At 43.3% G+C, this 18,137-nt stretch overlaps 1 protein-coding gene across 1 annotated transcript in view; it reads right to left on the bottom strand.

Annotated features, from left to right (window-relative positions):
* MERTK (MER proto-oncogene, tyrosine kinase) overlaps window positions 1-18,137 on the bottom strand; it is a 114,666-nt gene that overhangs the window by 80,252 nt on the left and 16,277 nt on the right. Inside the window, exon 2 of the mRNA XM_055327181.1 lies at window positions 1,976-2,387. Within this exon, the coding sequence (XP_055183156.1) occupies window positions 1,976-2,387 (412 nt within the window). The remainder of the gene's footprint in view (window positions 1-1,975; window positions 2,388-18,137) is intronic.

Below are 18,137 nucleotides of genomic sequence, written 5' to 3'. Positions count from 1 at the left end.
GTCCACCTTTTCTAAGAATTCAGAGCACTAAATTTGCTTTATCGCTTAGTTTAGAGATCAAGTAAGAATTTTTCCCCTTCAGAATGAGTTTTGAAAATGAAGCTGGATCCATGAAAAAATATAGTTTATTTTTCTAAAGTCCTAAAAATAGGATCCAGGTCATATTCTGAACTCTAAAGACATATATCCAAGATACAACACTATTTATTCTAGGTTTAAAAACTCTCCAATTTAGGTTCTTTGAAATCATCTCATGGGCCCTAGAATACACTTGAAGCTGTGGGTCATCCAACCCAAACCCACCTGGGGCAAGAGGGGCAGCTCACCCATGGTCTCACTGCTGGCCAGTGGCAGGATCCCTGTTCAGGATTCCTAGCCCAGAGAGACAGACAGCAAGGCAGTGCTTTCCTCATAATGATACCTGATGAGACCAATGTGCCAGCTTTCTGTCTGTCTCTTTAGACCTTTACACTGCTCCTTGGTTATTATTAAATGGTGGTCTTCTCTCATCAGAAGCTGTGTCTATAGCACGGCAATACCTCTGTGGTTTGTAGCTGATGCAGAAAAGAATGTAGTTCAATCTCCTGAGTGGTCTCAGCCACTGGCTGAGAATGGCAGCCTGAGAGACCCAGCCAGAGTTTAAACCAATCAATGGAAAATGTGAAAGCTGTGTTCTTTGCTTTGCTGCTAACCAAGCCCACACCTTGGAAAAAAAATATCAAAAAAACCACGTGCATTTTGTGGAAGTGTGGACACACTAAACTCTAACTGGAGTTGTAAGCCTTGTGGTATCTCTGAGGCAGTTTTCTGAAAAGGAAACATAAAATGATTCACCAAAAGACATGACACTGTCTGGGACTGCCCCAAATATCAGGCCAGAGAAAGTGAAAACGTAGCAGACCAAAGAGGGCTCCACTCGGGAAGGCACTTGCTCCAATGGCATGGCTTTGACCTCATTTTGAGCTTTTAGTGACCACAGGCTCACTGAACTCTACGGTTGTACATTCAAGGAGGCTCTGACTCAAACACAAACAAAACAAAAAACCCAAACCCCTCCTGGCTAAAGAGGAGAGGAATAAAAAAGGGATGGGGGAGAAGCAGCAGCAGGCTCACTGTCTACTGTACTCTGAAAATACAATGACTCAATCCCAGGGACAATGGATTCTTCCAGCTATACATGCTGACTTGGCTTAGCCCTGTCACCCCTGTAGCACATTCAGCTGGCCCCTGTCACAACAAAGTAGAACATGGAGACAGGGACCCAATTGGCTGAAGGTTTGTCTCCTTTCCCCAGACTTTGGACTCTACATCTCTTGCCCACCCCAACAGGTATGAGGGCTATCTCAGCACCATGATCTGCAGAAGCTGGGGGTACTGGGGGGGACAAGTGGGCGAGGGGGGATAAAGCAAATGAAAGGGATGGGGATGTTTTCAAAACTCCATGCCCAGGGGTGATTTAGATATCTCCTCACACCAGGTAAGAAACACTGTTCCTACTCACTGGGAGGGCTCTTGAGTAAAGCGGGCCTGATATGACTTGTAGGTCGGGTGGCAAGTAATTCCCCAGAACCCATCTGATAATCAACAGTCCCAGGGGGGCCAAGATCAGAGTAAAAGAGATCAACAATATAGTCAGCTATTAATCTACACTCTAAATGCACCAGGGCAGTTGCTAACACTGAAAACAAACAAACAAAAAAGCCTCTGTCTTTTAACTTATGAGGTTTTTGCTTTTGAATCAGCAATAACATAACAACAATAAGAAAAGGAAGAGGGGATCCCTGAGTGGCTCAGTGGCTTGGCGCCTGCCTTCGGCCCAGGGCGTGATCCTGGAGCCCCGAGATTGAGTCCCATGTCGGGCTTCCTGCATGGAGCCTGCTTCTCCCTCTGCCTGTGTCTCTGCCTCTCTCTCTCTGTGTCTCTCATGAATAAATAAATAAAATCTTAAAAAAGAAAAGGAAGAAAGAGCACGTACCTGAAGGAAGCAATTATTGCTGTAACTTCGTCATCTGGATAAAACTGAGTAATTGCATGATGTGCCCCAAGCAACTCCTTCCCATCTTTCCACCAGGAAATAACTGCAATGTCCTGGTACATGTTAGGTATATTGATGGAGCAATTAAATTTGACATCTTTATGTTCAGAAAGTATTATGTGGCCAATTGTATGATTAAATGCAAGAGGCGGTAGGAGTTTTGATCCAGCAGAGGTCACCCCAGGATGAGCTGCATTTTCTGTATGGGCTCGTCCAGGCTGGGCTGGTGAAAACAAGGCAGGCTCCACCTGGTACCCACTGGTGTGAGGAAGGGAAAATGATGTGTGGTCAGCTTGCAGGCCTCCTGGCAATGGCAGGTCAGGCATGGTTTCTTCTCTCACCTCTGCAACAGCTGCAAAACAGAACGACGGATTTTTAGCCTTTTAAATAATGGAGTTTTTCCAGTAGGTTCCCAATCTCTAGGGTCATGATGAGAGAGAAATGGGGTATCCTCAGTGTCCTGTGTGAAACATATTTAACATACATGTCTGGATGTATATTCTCATTCACAAGTTCATTCATCTGTCCACTTACCTTCTAAACAATGTTTAAGAAATATAACTCCCCCCATCAAAAATCTTTCTTTTTTTAATTTTCTTTTTCTTTTTTTTTTTAGAGAGAGAAAGTGTGTGAACACTAGCAGGGGTGGGGGTAGGGGTGGAGGGAAAGGGAGAAAATCTCAAGTAGCCCAACATGGGGCTCCACTTCACAAGCCTGAGATCATGACCTGAGCTGAAATCAAGTCAGAAACTTAATCGACTGAGCCACCCAGGTGCCCCCTTAAAAGTTGTTTTCTTTTTTTTTTTTACTGAGATATAATTGAAATGTTATATTAGTTTCAGATATACAAATAATGATTTGATATTTGTATACATTGCAAAATGATGATCATAATAATCTAGTTAGCTAGTTCACTACCATCACAACACATAGTCACAAAAATTTTTTTCTTGTGATGATAACTTTAAAGACCTACTCTCTTAGGTAGAGAGTATACAATATGGTATTTTTTTCTTACAATACAGTACTGTTAACTATAGTCACCATACTGTACATTACAAGCCAGGACTTACTTATTTTAAAACTGGAAGTTTGCACCTTCGACTACTTTCACCCATTTTTTTTTATTTATGATAGTCACAGAGAGAGAGAGAGAGAGAGAGAGAGAGAGAGGCAGAGACACAGGCAGAGGGAGAAGCAGGCTCCATGCACCAGGAGCCCGACGTGGGATTCGATCCCAGGTCTCCAGGATCGCGCCCTGGGCCAAAGGCAGGCGCCAAACCGCTGCGCCACCCAGGGATCCCAACTTTCACCCATTTTTTAAAATTGTGAGTCATTTGAAGTCCTTCATCCCCAACTCAACAGCATGTCAGGAAGATGACAGCACCTGAGATCACTATTCTCACTGTGTTCTCAGTCACAGACTATGCCACAAATTTGGCCAGTGGCCTTGCAAAGGCTGCTACTGGTTATAAAGACAGGAGTTTACAATTCTTGCACCTCAACATGACCCATCTCTAGGTATGGGGGAAAAAAATCCATCACTCATATCACCAACTACAGAATAACTTGGAGCTTCCAGTAAAATGCTTGCCTGCTGAAATAGACCTGGAAATGTTGATTTCATCTGACCCACAAATATTTCTAAAAGTATTGGCCCACAATAGTTGTACTTCTGGTTTTTTTAATAGTACTTCTGGAGCATACATTCTATGCTGGTTGTTATGTATTCAAGCACGCTGGCCACAAGTGGTTGAGACAGGCAGAGGGAGGGAGGGAGGAGAAACACAGGCCTGGCGTTTTGTGGGTAAGTGACTGGGGGTACCAAGAGGTGCCCATCTCCACTCAACAGCTGTGCCTCTGCCACACTCAGGATGTCACACCCTCACGAGCTCCTGAGTATGTGTGTGCAAGGAGTGGGGGGGGGGGTCTCTGTTTAGGGTTGTGCCAGATATAGCAAATAAGAACACAGGACACCCAGTTAAGCTTGAATTCCAGATGAACAACAAATAATTTTTAGCATAAGTAGTCCACTAAGCACTTATTTGGCCAATGGATATATAAGCAGGAGATTTGAAAGCAGAAGGAAGGATCTGAGAATTTGTTTGCCTGGCTTCCTGCCAAGTCACACTGGGCTGCACATCTTCCTCAATTGAAGGTCATAGCTTCTATTAAGGAGTCTTCTCCATGTGACTCTTTCATGCCAGGTTGGCTCTCAAGGTTGATGCATTTGAGAACTGCCTCCAGGGTGAATGCCAGGTTGGAAAAGAAGATATTTCACTATAAGAAACTAGAGAAAGCTTGCTTCAAGGTCTCTATGGTTGTGGGAGAGCAGGGGCCCTCTGCATACTTTGGGGGAGGCTATGTGGGTCAGCCACAGGCTGGCCATGAGCCCAGCCATCCAGACAGATGAGTGTGCTGTGATGGGAGTGCTCATTTATTCCAGGAAATGGAGGTCAGGGTGACTCTGCAGAGAGGGGCCTCTGCCTCTCCTGTCACCCCCATGCCAGCCAAATCTTATGCCCAAGTGTGGACCTGTGTTCTTAGCAGGGAACGGTGAAGCTCTGCCTGGGTCCCATCCAGTTCCATCATCTTCCTCTGAATCTGGGGATACTTCCTGTGGTTATGAATGCTCTGGTTGTTTTATTTCATGCCTTCAGACCCTCCACAAGAACGCTCTTTTTCTTGAGGTTTCGAAGCACTTAAAATTCACCTTTGCCTCTCAAATCACCTATAGTCCTTATTCATTGACATCCATGGGACTGGAAGTCAGGGGTATGTCCAGGTAACTTTGTTTTTCTTTAAATATAAGGCAAATAAGTGGAGTGGGAGAAGCAAATAATTCTTTGGTTTCTTTAATTTACTTAACGACATTTAAAATGCCAAATTATAAAGGTAACCCAAGTTGGTAGTGGAAAATTCAAATATTTATAGAAGCACAGGAAATATAAAATGGAAACCTGTTTTGTAACCTGAACTCTGCAAAATAACCTTTGATTACAGTTGGGTATGATCTTCAGTTTTCGGCGAGCCAAGCTGCTGACTGAAGAAACTAAAGGCAAGGCCACCCACTCAGATGATGTCAGGAGCAGCAAACCCACCCTATAATCACCATGGATGGCTGTAAAGATAGCTAAACTCCGCGAGTTGAACTGCCAGGGGTTGGCACAATGATTCATTTCCCAATGAATATTTACACAGCACCTCCTGGGTCTAAGATTTGCTGTGATAGTCTGATGGGGTACAGAAAGGCACTTGCCCCAGAAAAGGAGCAGCAGAGAGTCCCAGGAGTTAAAGGGGGAAATGGAACACAGCTCTTTGGAGTGGGGGGCTGTACTGACAGGGTCCGGGAGGCCTGCCCTGGTCCCTCCCCCCTCAACTACTTAGCCCTCCTACATTAGGTGCTGGGGCCTTCCCTTTTGTAACATCTTCTGTGATTCCTCATTCAGTTCTTTCTCTTCTATTGGATCGAGAGTCCCAAGAGGTCTCGCATCCACACCACAGCCAGTTCATAGAAGACGCTCAAAATAAGTGTGTGAATGAATAAGTAAAGGCATGAATTAGAGGAGGGGCGTGTGGACAAGGGTTTCAAGGAGCAGGGACGGTGGGCCCTAGTAGATAAATAATAAATAATAATAATAATAATAAAAGAGAAAGAGGAGGCCCTAATAGTTTTGGAACATGAATGTAGCTGTAGGGCAGCGCTCCTGTGCTAGGACCAAAGTGACAGTGCAAGTGGATACAGGCTGACAGCGGAGAGCCCTGAATCCTGGTTGAGACAGCAGGGATTCCTGGAAGGTTTCTGAGCACGGGAGGGAGGAGATCAGAGCCATACTTGACACCCCACCCCCACCCCCGCACTGACATCCGGCTGAGCCAGAGCAAGATGAGCAGGAAGGAGGAGGCCAGGAGGTGGGAAACCGCCAGGAAGATAGCAGAGACCTAACCAGCAGAGTGACTAGGAAGCAGGACGCATGGGGGAGAGGCGAGGGGCTGACCTCGCCATCGTCATGGTCCCATGGCAGAAAGGTTGATCTGACACGAAGTATTTAGGAAAGATGTAGTCTCAGAACACAGGAAAGTTCTCCAGAGTGGTCACAATTCTGGTTGTTGCTAAAACACAGGCCAGGAGGCTGCTTCCAGTTCAGTTTTCTTGCAGGAAAAGTGGGGATGGCAATTATGGTGCCCCCATAGGGTTGCCGTTAGCAAGAAAGGACATATTACCATGTCTGGATCAGTAACTGCTGGCTATTCATTCTTTCTTCTTTCTTTCTCTCTTTCTTTCCTTCTCTCTCTCTCTCTCTTTTTGGTAAGATTTTACCCATCCATTTATTTGAGAGAGAGAGAGGAGAGCACAAGTGGGGGAGGAGCAGAGGCAGAGGGAGAAGCAGACTCTCCGCTGAGAAGGAAGCCCAACATGGGGCTCGATCCCAGGACCCCGAGATGACGACCTGAACCAAAAGCAAGAGTCAGACACTCAACAGACTGAGCCACCCAGATGCCCCTGTTTCTTAATTATTTTCTCATTTTACTGTGAATCAGTAAAAACCTGTCACAGTCTAATACCTGAGAGCAGCTGATTTATGAGGGTTGATACCAAGGGCTGAATAACTCATGGATGGTGAGGCCGGTGAGGTTCCCACTGCACAAGTGTGGTGGGGGTTGAGGGGGATGGACTGCCATTCATACAGGAGTCCATGTAGACAGTGCTTCAGAATTCTACAGTGCATACAAGGGGTCCTGAGTGATTATGGACAATGTGAAAAAAGGCAAAATAAAAACCAATCCCAGGTTTGGACCCCAGGGCCTAGGCAATGACCATTCTGATATTACATTTTAAGCTGCTATCTTTTCACTGTTTGACTACTTCCATGTACAATGGAAACCCCTCCCCCTGTTTTTCCTTGCAGAAGTGGACGGCTTTAAAAATATTTGGGGGGAGTTATGGCAGGAGGAGTAGACCAGGCCAACAAGGGTTGCTTGTACAACAAACCTTCTCGTTCTCCCTAACATGCTAGAACTCATCTTTATGATGGCAAAAGGCTTGTTGGATGGAGAAACACTGGAGACAATGTTCAATCAGTGTGAGAGATGTATTAAAGCTGAGGGAGACTAAATGGGAATTTAATCCCCTCTATACAGCACACCCAGATAAGAGGGTTGCTTCTGGCTGTAATTTGGGTGGAATTCACAAGAAACTTGACCCTCCCCTTTGCTCCTTTCAAGGTTGTTTCCTTCTGTGGAGTGGATAAGCCACTAAAGTGAGAAGTCAAACCTTAAACAAGTAACTGCTACTAAGCAGCCTTGGATAAATGGCCTCCCACCCAGGTGGGAGAGTAGCTGTCCAGCTGTTCCCGCAGCTGCATCTGCCAACCCCAGGGGCCCAGTCCCACCCAGCCCTGCAGCTGCAGGATGGAGCATCCCTGCACATTCTTAATCACCACCAGCCCTTGACCGGACTCCAACATCAGTTTCATAGACGGAGTGTGGCTCCTGTCATCGACCTCCAGGGCTAAGCACAGGGATGGGCTTATGGGACATGATTTGCAAATATTTATTCATCTGGAAAATAAATTGGTTGGATATACAGTCCATTGTTTCATGCAGGTTTGCCTTATATTTCTGAACAAATTTGTAGCTTCCTCAAAAGTTGGAGGTGACATCCTCTGAGCCCAGCAGGATGGATGCATGACATGGATTTAATGTGCAGTGTGTTCATAAATGGGTGTGATGTGGGCAGAGTTTGGAAGGGTGAGCAGGGGAGAGAGCGTCACTCCTAGGCTGGGAGTGGGACAGAGGTGGGATGTTGACATGCCTCTGAAGCAGCACCTCCTACCAACCACACACAGCCACAGTGAGCCAGACATTTAGGGACCTTAGTCTGTTAGACTCAAAGTTGGTCAGTTGGGGAATGCTAGTGAACAGGCGACTTTCTGTGTGATCAACTAGCACATCTCATCTTTAAATCCACGAATAGTGGCTGAGTGCTTGCTAAGTGTGTATGATGGCAGGTGGGCTAGTGATTAAGCCATGGTTGCCCAGGAAAGTCCCTTGCTGCCTGAGACATGACCTCAGAAAAGCTCTTTAACCTCTCTGATCCCCTTCAAGGATAAGAGTGCCTTAGTGATAGGACATGATCAGATGTACAGGGTCTGCCAGCACATTCTACTGATTTTGGTAGATGTTGTTGTCATTGGCTTGCATCTGAACCCGGGCCTGTTGGCCACCTGAAGTAGGGTTTCTGAAGCCAGGCCTAGGCCTTGTAGGAATAAGTACTGGGACTGATCAGAGAGGTCTTAGTAATGCATGGGGAATAGCAACATTGGAGCAACATAATTGCCACCCGTGAATGAGAAGAGAAAATAAATTTTTGGTTTGTGATGGCCAGAAGGCTCTGGGCTCTAAGGTATCTTTGTCTGGCTGAGTGGCCTCCCTTTCATAACATGAGCTTCTTTCCTTTTCTCCAAACCTTGGAACCACAGCCCAAGGTGGATAAAAGAAGCAGAAGCTGCTACTATTGCAGGTCCAGGGGTACTGGGTGGAATGCCAGCACTGAGCAGCATCCTGGGCCCTGGAGGCCCTCCAAGCCATGGGAGGAGGACTGGCAAGGGGGGCAGTGCTACAGGAGGAAGAGTGTGGGTTGGCGAGCCCTGTTTAATTCAACCCTGCCTTGGGTGTCAGGTGCCATCAATCTGCTCTACAATCCTGGGTGCCTGGAAAGGGAGAGCAGAAATGCCTTGGCCTGAGCGTTGGAATAAGGGCAGGACTGAAGTGCCAGCCTGTGGGACCCACTGCCCTGCTCTTTCTACTCTTCCTCAAACAACAAAACAGAGGAGTCAAGCGAGCTCTTTGAAGCTCAGCCTCAGAATTGGGAGGCCCAGGGGAGGATGCAAGAGTGAGGGTTAGCCTTGAACCCCTCTGGGTTTTTTGCTTCCCACCTGCAAAGCATATGTAGCCCAGGGAAGCAGCAACAAACAGAGGGTAGGATGCCCTTTGCCCAGGAGCTAAGGGTCTCCTTTCGACCTGTCTGCTGTGGGCTTTACTATCAAGTGGTCCCCCTGCAGTTGGAGGCCTCCTTCAGGGGTTTGCAGTTCATAAGAAGGCTTTTGGAGCCCATATCCCCTCCCTTCCCCTGCAGTGCCCTGTGTCCCCCTCCAAGAGAAAGGGCTGTGCCAGGACTGCCTCCCTTCCCCCATCCCCATCATTCTGGCTGCTATTTGAATCATGGCCTGGGCAGCTTCCCTGTCATCTAGTTTAAGGGCTCTCCTTCTTTATCCCTATGGCTGGCGGAGGTCAAACCCAGAACAAACAGAAACTTGTGACTTTAGTTTTTGTTTCATTTTATGTAAACATGAAGGTTTCTCAATTGATAAAGAAGTAGCAACAATACTTAATGAGAGAAGAATTTAAAACCTTTTACTCTGAGATCACTTGACTCAATTGTCCCCAGATTGTAAATGGTAAACATTAACTTCCCTCCAGTGAATGCACACCACCACTTGAGAAAAGTGACACAGAAAAAAGGACCATTCATGGGATGAAACTGACTCCTGAACAGTCCCGTTTGTACCAACGGTAACAAAACCCTGCTAGCAGAAACCAGGTAGCTGACCGGGATAGAATGGGCCTGGCAGGAGCTTTGGGAAGCAAGGGGAATGTATGGTCTGGCTGCTTCTGCATGGAGGGGGTCACAGCTGCGGCATGGCGGCAGAAAAGAGGGAGTGCAGCAAAACCCCGCTGACATGCCTGCACAGAGGGAAGAAACCAAAGTCAGGTATAAAACATGGTTGTTGGTAGATCAGATTTTCCACATGCCCCCAACGAGGCATAGGGTTGCCAGCTAAAAACAAGATGTTCCAGTTACACTTGAATTTCAGATAAGTAACAACTGTGCCAGTACACAGGGATATACTCAGTCAAATATACATCACAGTATCCATTTTAGCCCAAACCAGGGGCAGCCACAGTACCAGGAGTCAATTCATTGTTGCCCTCCCACAGGCTGGCCTCCTGGGATGGGTCTGGAGGGGCAAACAGGGACCCTAGCACATCACGCTATTCAACTTCTCTGAGCCCTGAGGGTGTAAAGGGGCTCAGACCTTTAAGCAACAATGATGATAATAACCAGGATCACTTCCCCACTTCCCCTGGTATTTTTTTGGCTTAAGAAAAAAAAGCAGGGATGCCTGGGTGGCTCAGTCCCTCAGGGCATGATCCCAGGGGGCCCCACATCAGGCCGCCTGCTCTGTGCGGAGCCTGCTTCTCCCTCTCCCTGCAGCTCCCCCTGCCTCTGTATGTGCTCTCTGTCAAATAAAAAAATAATGTCTTTAAAAGAAAAAAAGGCAGAGCCTACCTGTGCCTTTCCCCCTTGTGCACACATTTCAGCAGTGAAGTCCCAAGGCCCTCATGAAATCCTTCAGCCTGTACCCCACTTTGTGACTTGGGCGTTTAACTTTTTCTTGGTAGAAGTCCTTTGCAAAAGAAGCTTCCCAAGTAGACGGCAACCCTTAAGTTTTTCCTGTAAAGGAACACCAATTCAGCCAGAAAAGAGTTCCAGAATCTGACTGTGATTCTTCATCATCATCTTCTAACTCTCCAGCATGCCTTCAAAACTAGCAGATATCAGACTCTCCAAGAAAGGTGTTAAATGGCTTTTTTTTTTTTTAACACCATGGCTACTTTTCACCCAAAGCTGCACCCAAGTTTACTGGTCAGGGGTGCAGTTTGGGTATCAGGACTTAAAAAAACATATCTTCTAGCTATTCTAATGCATAGCCAGGATTAGACCACCTGGTCTAGGGAATGAATCCAGTAGCCCAAATTGCCTTGGGTAAGGGAGCTCTTGAGAGTCCAGCCTGAGAATCCCCACCCAGAAGGCTCAGGTTCGAATGTCTGTGGTTTGGGAGCACAAGTGTAAGAACTCTGGAGTCAAAAAAGGAAGGTTTATCCCCACCCAGCTCAGCCACTCAGGCCAGAAGACCTTGTACAAGTCACTGGTCCAAATGAGACTCAGTCTCCTTGTTTGTAAAGTAAGACACATAACACCTCCTTCTTTCAGAGATAATAGAATGCTGCACATAAAACTCCATGCAGTGCCTGGCATGTACAGACATGCAATAAATGGCACGAAAGATTTTCATAACAGAAACACCTGATCTGTCTTGTTTCAAAGGTGCAACTAGTCATGTCTGGACCATCAATGCTGAACATATGGGACCAGTTATGCTGACTTAGACCATTCAGCCTCTGGCAGTGAAATACGAATATATGTTTACTTAACTAAGGGTTTTCCTCTCTTTCCCCTTTGGCAGCACATCAAGTGTTACAGAAACACTGAAAGAACACTTTCTGGCCAGAGTAGAGCATTTTGCCCTGGGGTGTCTGGGGTTGGTTCTCCCCAAGGGCCAGATGTGGCTTTCACGAGATCTAGGAGAGACTCTCAGTCTCCAAGTTTAATTCCAACATCATATCACTCCCAACACATACATTTCAGTCCACCAATACCTGAATGCCTACTAATAAAAAGCCTCTATTGGGGCACATGGATGGCTTAGTCAGCTGAGTGTCAGACTTTTGACTTTTGGCTAGGGTGGTGATCTGGGGGAGAGGGAGTGGGATCAGCCCCATGTTGGGCTCTGCAGAAGCTTGGAGCCTACTTGGGATTCTCTCTCTTCGTCTCCCCCTGCCCCACCTCCCACTTGCACACACGTGCTCTCTCTCTCAAATAAATAAATAACATCTTTAAAAAAATAAAAAGCCATTCTTCTAAAGAAAAAATTACTTCCTTTTAAAATGTGACTATTTCTGGAACATCAAACATCTAACAAGAATAGTTTGTCAAAGTCTTTTCTAAAGGCAGTGGGCAGAGAATGCTGTCCAAAAACAGATATACTTTTCCCTACACTTCCTACTGAGTACAATAAAAACAACAGAAACAAACATTAAACAAACAAACAACAACTACTCTGAAAAGTGGAGAGAAGGCATCTGAACTGGGGACTTCAGGATGCTAGGCACCATGATGATGAATTCCCTGGGTTTTCCTTCGGCTCCATATGTCTCAATTTGGAAATGTTACCAGGCAAAGACCACTACTAAAAACAAAACAAACACCAACACAAAACCCCAACAAAAACCCATTTTTCCTCAGTCAAAAGACCAAGAAAGGGAGAGTCCATCAAGACAAAAGGCTTTTAGACAATAAACTATTTTCCTCCAAGTAAACCACCCAGAAAAAAATATGGTCCCATCTCCACCCATGCCAGCAAAGGTCAAGTGGGGAGCCTAGACCTCCACCCTTACTGGGTTGAAAAGAGGTGCCACAACTATTCCATTGGGTGGTATCAGACAGGGCCAAGTAGAAAGCTGGGCCTCACTGGATTATGTTAGTAAAAACCATGTGGGAAGCCTGGATTTCCACTCCTATCAAGCATTAACGAGGCATCCCTCCCCATCCCCACTGGGGTGATATCAGAGAAGGCCTAGTAGAGAGTCGGGCTATTCACTGATGCCAGCAAGGCATCTCTCCTCTTCCCCTAGGATCAGTGGAGGTAAAGTGGGGAACAGTTAGGAAGTAATAAGGCCCCTCCCAGATAGGAGGTATCAGTGCAAACCTAATGGGCAGCCAGAACTCCCATCCCACCTCTGACCAGCAGTAGCTCACACTCAGATGACAATGGAGGCTGAAGGGAAAACAGAATTCTAGCCCCAGCAGGCAGTGAAGAGGCAGCACAGTTCCCCAGCCAGCCAGAACAGTCGAGAGGAAACCCAGTATAATAAATGATAAAAAATAAGAGCCAGAGTCTCATAACACAATACCCCATAGGTGAGGTTTCAATAAAAAATTTGATCTCAAACTGAATGAAATACCAACACCAAGTGAAAAAGAATTATCTGAAAAAGTTTTTTGGTTTTTTTTTTTTTAAGATTTGTATTTATTTATTCATGAAAGATACAGAGAAAGAGAGGCAGAGACACAGGCAGAGGGAGAAGCAGGAGTCCAATGTGGAACTCAATCCTGGATCCTGGGATCACAACCTGAGCCGAAGGCAGACACCCAACCGCTGAGCCACCCAGGTGTCCCTAAAAAAGGCTTTAAAAAAAGAATCATAAAAATATTTCAATGAGCAAGTATGAACATGAAACACATGAAAAAAATGGAAAGCCACAGCAAAGAAATATAAAGTCACAGTAAAGAAATCAAATATATAGATTTTTTTAAATGCAACTTTTTGAACTTTAAAATACAATAACCAAAATAAAAAACTCAATGGGTAGGCTCAATAACAGAAGGGAGGGGTCTTCTGTTAAAGAAGAAAAAAAAAGAATCAGTGAATTGGAAGACAGAACCATAAAAAATTATCCAAACTGAACAACAGAGAGAAAAGAGACTAAGAAAAAAATGAACAGATTCTGGAACCTATAGGACTATTACCAAAGGTCTAACATTTGTATTAACAGAGTCCCAAAAGGAGAGAAGAAAGAAGAGAGCAAGAATGAAAAAGCACTTGAAGAAATAATGCTGAAAACTTCCTAAACCTGAGAAAAATATAAACTTACAAATCAAACATCTGAGTGAACCTAACGTAGGATAAACCCAAAAAATATCCACACCAAGATACATCATAGTCAAACTTCTGAATAGTAAAGACAAAGAAGACTTTTTTCAAAGCATTGAGAGAGAGAGATGATGCCTGACCTAGAGGGGAAAAACAATCCAAATGGCAGTATACTTCACATCAGGAACCATGGAGGACAGAAGGAAGTGGCGCATTGCATAAGTGCTAAAAGAAAAAAACTCTCAACTTAGAATTTGTCAGAAATGAGGGGGAAACCAAAATATTCCAGATGAAAGAAAAGTAAGAATTTGTCATCAGCAGACATACTCTTAAAAAATAGCTAGAGAAAATTCTCTGAACAGAAGGAAAACAATAAAAGAAGGAAACCTGAATCATTGGAAGGGAGGGAAAAACACAGAAAGCAAAAATATTGGTTAATACAATAGACTTTCCACCTCTTGAGTTTTCTAAATTATGCTTGATAGTTGAAGAAAAATTAGAACGCCGTCTGCTATTCTGCTATAGTTCTATATATGAAGAAGAAATATTTAAGATAATTATGTTTTAAAGAGAGAAGTAAAGAAACTTAAAAGGAGATAGGGATTTTACAAGTACCTTGAACTGGTGAAACAGCAATGCCTAATAATATCAATATCAATAATTATGTTAAATGTAAATGATCTAAGTATATTAAAAGGCCAAGATTGGCACAGCTGATTAAAAAATTACCCAGGGGTGCTGGGTGGCTCAGTCAGTTAAGCGTCTACCTTCAGCTTGGGTCATGATCTTAGGGTCCTGGGATAGAACCCTGCACTGGGCTCCCTGCTCAGCGGGGAGTTTGCTTCTCCCTTGCCCTCTTTCCCTCCTCTCCCAGCTTGTTCTCTCTCTCTCTCTCTCTCTCTCTCTCTCTAAAAAATGGATAAAATTTTTTGAAAACCCACATTACTCAGCTGTCTGCTATTTATAAGAAATCCATGGCAAGTATAATGATATAGGCAAGTTGAATGCAGAAGACAGAAAATGATACATCATGCAACCATTAATCAAAAGAAAGCAGGATAGCTACACTGATATCAGATAAAGTAGAATTCAAAGCAAAGCAAATTACCAGAGACAGAAAGGCATATTATATAATGATAAAAGACTCAATCTACCAAGACATAGCAGTCTTAAACGAATGTGTACCAAAGCAAAGAGCTGCAAAATATGTGAAGCAAAAACTGATATAACTGAAAGGAGAAATAAATCAATACTTGTAGTTGGAGATTTCACCATCTCTCTTTCTCTCCAGAGAAATGAGGCAAAAAAATACAGCTATAGAAGAACTTGGTGACACTGCCAATGGAAAGAATCTAGTCCACATTTATAGAACATTCCACCCAACAACACCAGAATCCACATTCTTTCCAAATGACGATGGAATATAAACCAAGATAAACCATACCCTGGGCCATAAAGCAACTCTCAAGAAATTTAAAAGAATTAAAATCACACAGTTTGTGTTCTCTGACCACAATGGAAATAATTAGAAATAACAGAAAAGTAATAGGAAATTCTCCAAATACTTGCAAACTAAACTTCTATATAATTTCTGGATCAAAGAGGATGTCTCAAGGGAAATAAAAATATATATATATAGAACTGAATGAAAATGAAGATATATCAAAAGTTGTGTGACATAATACAGTGCTGAGGGGAAAATTTATTCAGTAACCTAAGCTCAGAACACAGACAAAGGAGAGCAAAACAAAAAATAATATATTTATAAGAAAGGAAATTGCAAAAAAGAAAAGCAACAGAGAAAATCAGTGAAACAAAGAACTGGTTTAAAAAGACCAATGAAGGGGATCCCTGGATGGCTCAGCGGTTTAGCACCTGCCTTTGGCCTGGGGCATGATCCTGGAGTCCCAGGATCCAGTCCCACATCAGGCTCTCGACATGGAGCATGGAGCCTGCTTCTCCCTCCTCCTGTGTCTCTGTCTCTCTCTCTCTCTCTCTCTCTCTCTCTCTCTCTCTCTCTGTGTGTGTGTGTCTATCATAAATAAATAAATAAATAAATAAATCTTAAAAAAAAAAAAGACCAATGAAATTGACAAATCTCTAGCAAGACTACAAAGAAAAAAAGACACAAATCGGTAATATCAGGAATGAAACATGAAATATTACTATTCACTGTACAGATATCAAAAGGGTAATAATTAAATGCTATGAAGAACTCTACACACAATTTTGACAGTATAAAGGAAATGGACTAAATCCACGAAGGAAACAAACTACTACAACTCACCCAATATGAAACAGATAATTTGAATATACCTATAACTATAAAGAATATTAAATTCATAGTCTAAAAAATTCCCCCCAAAACAAATTTCCAGGCCCAAATGGTTTCACACTGAATAATTACACCAAATGCATAGTATCTTCCACAAACTAGAAGAGGAGAGGACAAAAGCCAATATATTTTACAAAACTGGTGTTGTCCTGATACCAAAACTAGACAAACACAGTACAGAAAAAAAGTAGAGATCAATATCCTTCATGAATATAGATGCAAAAGCTCCTTAACAAAATATCAGCAAATGGAATTCAGAATATATAAAGAGAATTATATACCAAGATCAAGTGGAATTTATTCCATGGATAGAAAGTTGGTTCAATATATGAAAATCAATCAATGTCATCCACCATATTAACAGGCTAAAGAAAAAAAAAGTCATATAATCAGATCAATCATTTAACAAAGTCCAACAACCATCCACAGTTTTTAAGAAAATAGGAAGAGAAGAGAGCTTGCTCAACTTGAGCATCTACAAAAAACCAATAGCTATCATTTTATTTTGTGGTAAAAAAAAGTTCATTCTTTTCCTCTTAGATTAAAAACAAAGCAAAAATGTCTGCTTTCCCCATTCTTAATTTGTTTTTAAGTAGATTCCATGCTCAGCATGGAACCCAACACAAGGCTTGAACTCACCACCCTGAAATCAAGCCCTGAGCTGAGATCAAGAGTTGGATGCTTAACCAACTGACCCATCCACGTGTTCCTGTATTCCCCAGTCTTAGTCAACATAGTACTCAAAGTTCTAGCCAATTCAGTAAAGCAAGAAAAAGAAATAAAAAAGCATAAGAAAGAAATAAAACAGTCACTATTTACAGATACAACAGTCTACATAGCAAATCCCACAGAATCCATAAAAAATATCCTTAGAACTAATAACCGATTTCATCAAGGTCACAGAATACAAGATAAATACACAAAAGTTATTTTATTTCTATATAAACATCAAAATTAAAAATATAATACCATTTATAATCACTCCCAAATAATGAAATAACTTAGGTAAAAATCTAACAAAGCACATACAGAACTCATATCCTGAAAACTACAAAGCACTGATAGGTGAAATAAAAGAAGATCTAAATAAATGGAGTATGAATCAATTTTCCTCAAAGTGATATACAGATTGTAGTATAATAAAAATACATTTAACTGGTCCTTGTCCTCAGTTCCTGGCACAGAGCTCCTAAAATCCCCAGAATTGCCCCAGAGTGAGGGCAGCCTGGGTGGCTCAGTGGTTTAGTGCCTGCCTTTAGCCCAGGGCGTGATCCTGGAGACCCGGGATCAAGTCCCACATTGGGCTCCCTGCATGGAGCCTGCTTCTCGCTATGCCTGTGTCTCTGGCTCTCACTCTCTCTGTGTCTCTCATGAATAAATAAAATCTTAAAAAAAAAAAATTTCCTGAGTGAGAGCACCTTTGGAACACGTCTGAGTTCATGCTAATGAGATGACTTAGGTTGGGGCCTCTGAATGTTTCAGGATGGAGCTGGTCATCAGAAAAACATGGGATTTAGAGGGTTAGAATATTCTGACCCACACCCAACCTCAAGGTAGGAGGGAGGGGCTGGAAATTGAGTTTAGTCACTAATGGCCAATGATTTAAAAACAATCATGCTCATGTAATAAAACCCCATGTAAAAATCCCAAACAAGGTTTGGGGAGCTTCTGAGTTAGTAAACACGTCAATGTGCTGGGAGGATGGTACACCCAAAGAAGGCATGGAGGCTCTGAACCTCTTCCCCTACATATCTCTTTCATTTGGCTATTCCTGAGAGGTATCATTTATAATAAAGCTGTAATTGTAAGAATAGTGCTTTCCTGAGTTAAGCTGGTCTAGTGAACTACCAAACCTGAAGGGGAAAGGATGGCATGGGCACCCCTGAATTTGTGGTCAGCTGGACAGAAGTGTGGGTAGTCTGGACACTTGATTTGAGCTGGTGTGTGAAGTGCGTAGTGGTCTTATGAAATTGAACCCCTAACCTGTGAGGTCTACACTAACTCTAGGTAGTTAGTATCAGAACTGAATTGAATTGTAGATGCCCAGCTGAGGTCGGAGAATGGAGAATTTGCTGTTGTCGAAACTATATATTTGATATCAGAGAAAAAGCACATACAGATTTAACATACAATTCCTAAAATATTAGAAAGATTTTTTTTTATAAATTAATTTTTATTGGTGTTCAATTTACCAACATACAGAATAACA

The sequence above is a fragment of the Nyctereutes procyonoides genome, unplaced genomic scaffold (assembly GCF_905146905.1).
Source record: "Nyctereutes procyonoides isolate TBG_1078 unplaced genomic scaffold, NYPRO_anot_genome, whole genome shotgun sequence".
Classification (NCBI taxonomy): Eukaryota; Metazoa; Chordata; class Mammalia; order Carnivora; family Canidae; genus Nyctereutes; species Nyctereutes procyonoides.
The sequence above is the reverse complement of the archived record's forward strand: the minus strand, read 5'-3'. Positions and strand labels throughout refer to the sequence as shown.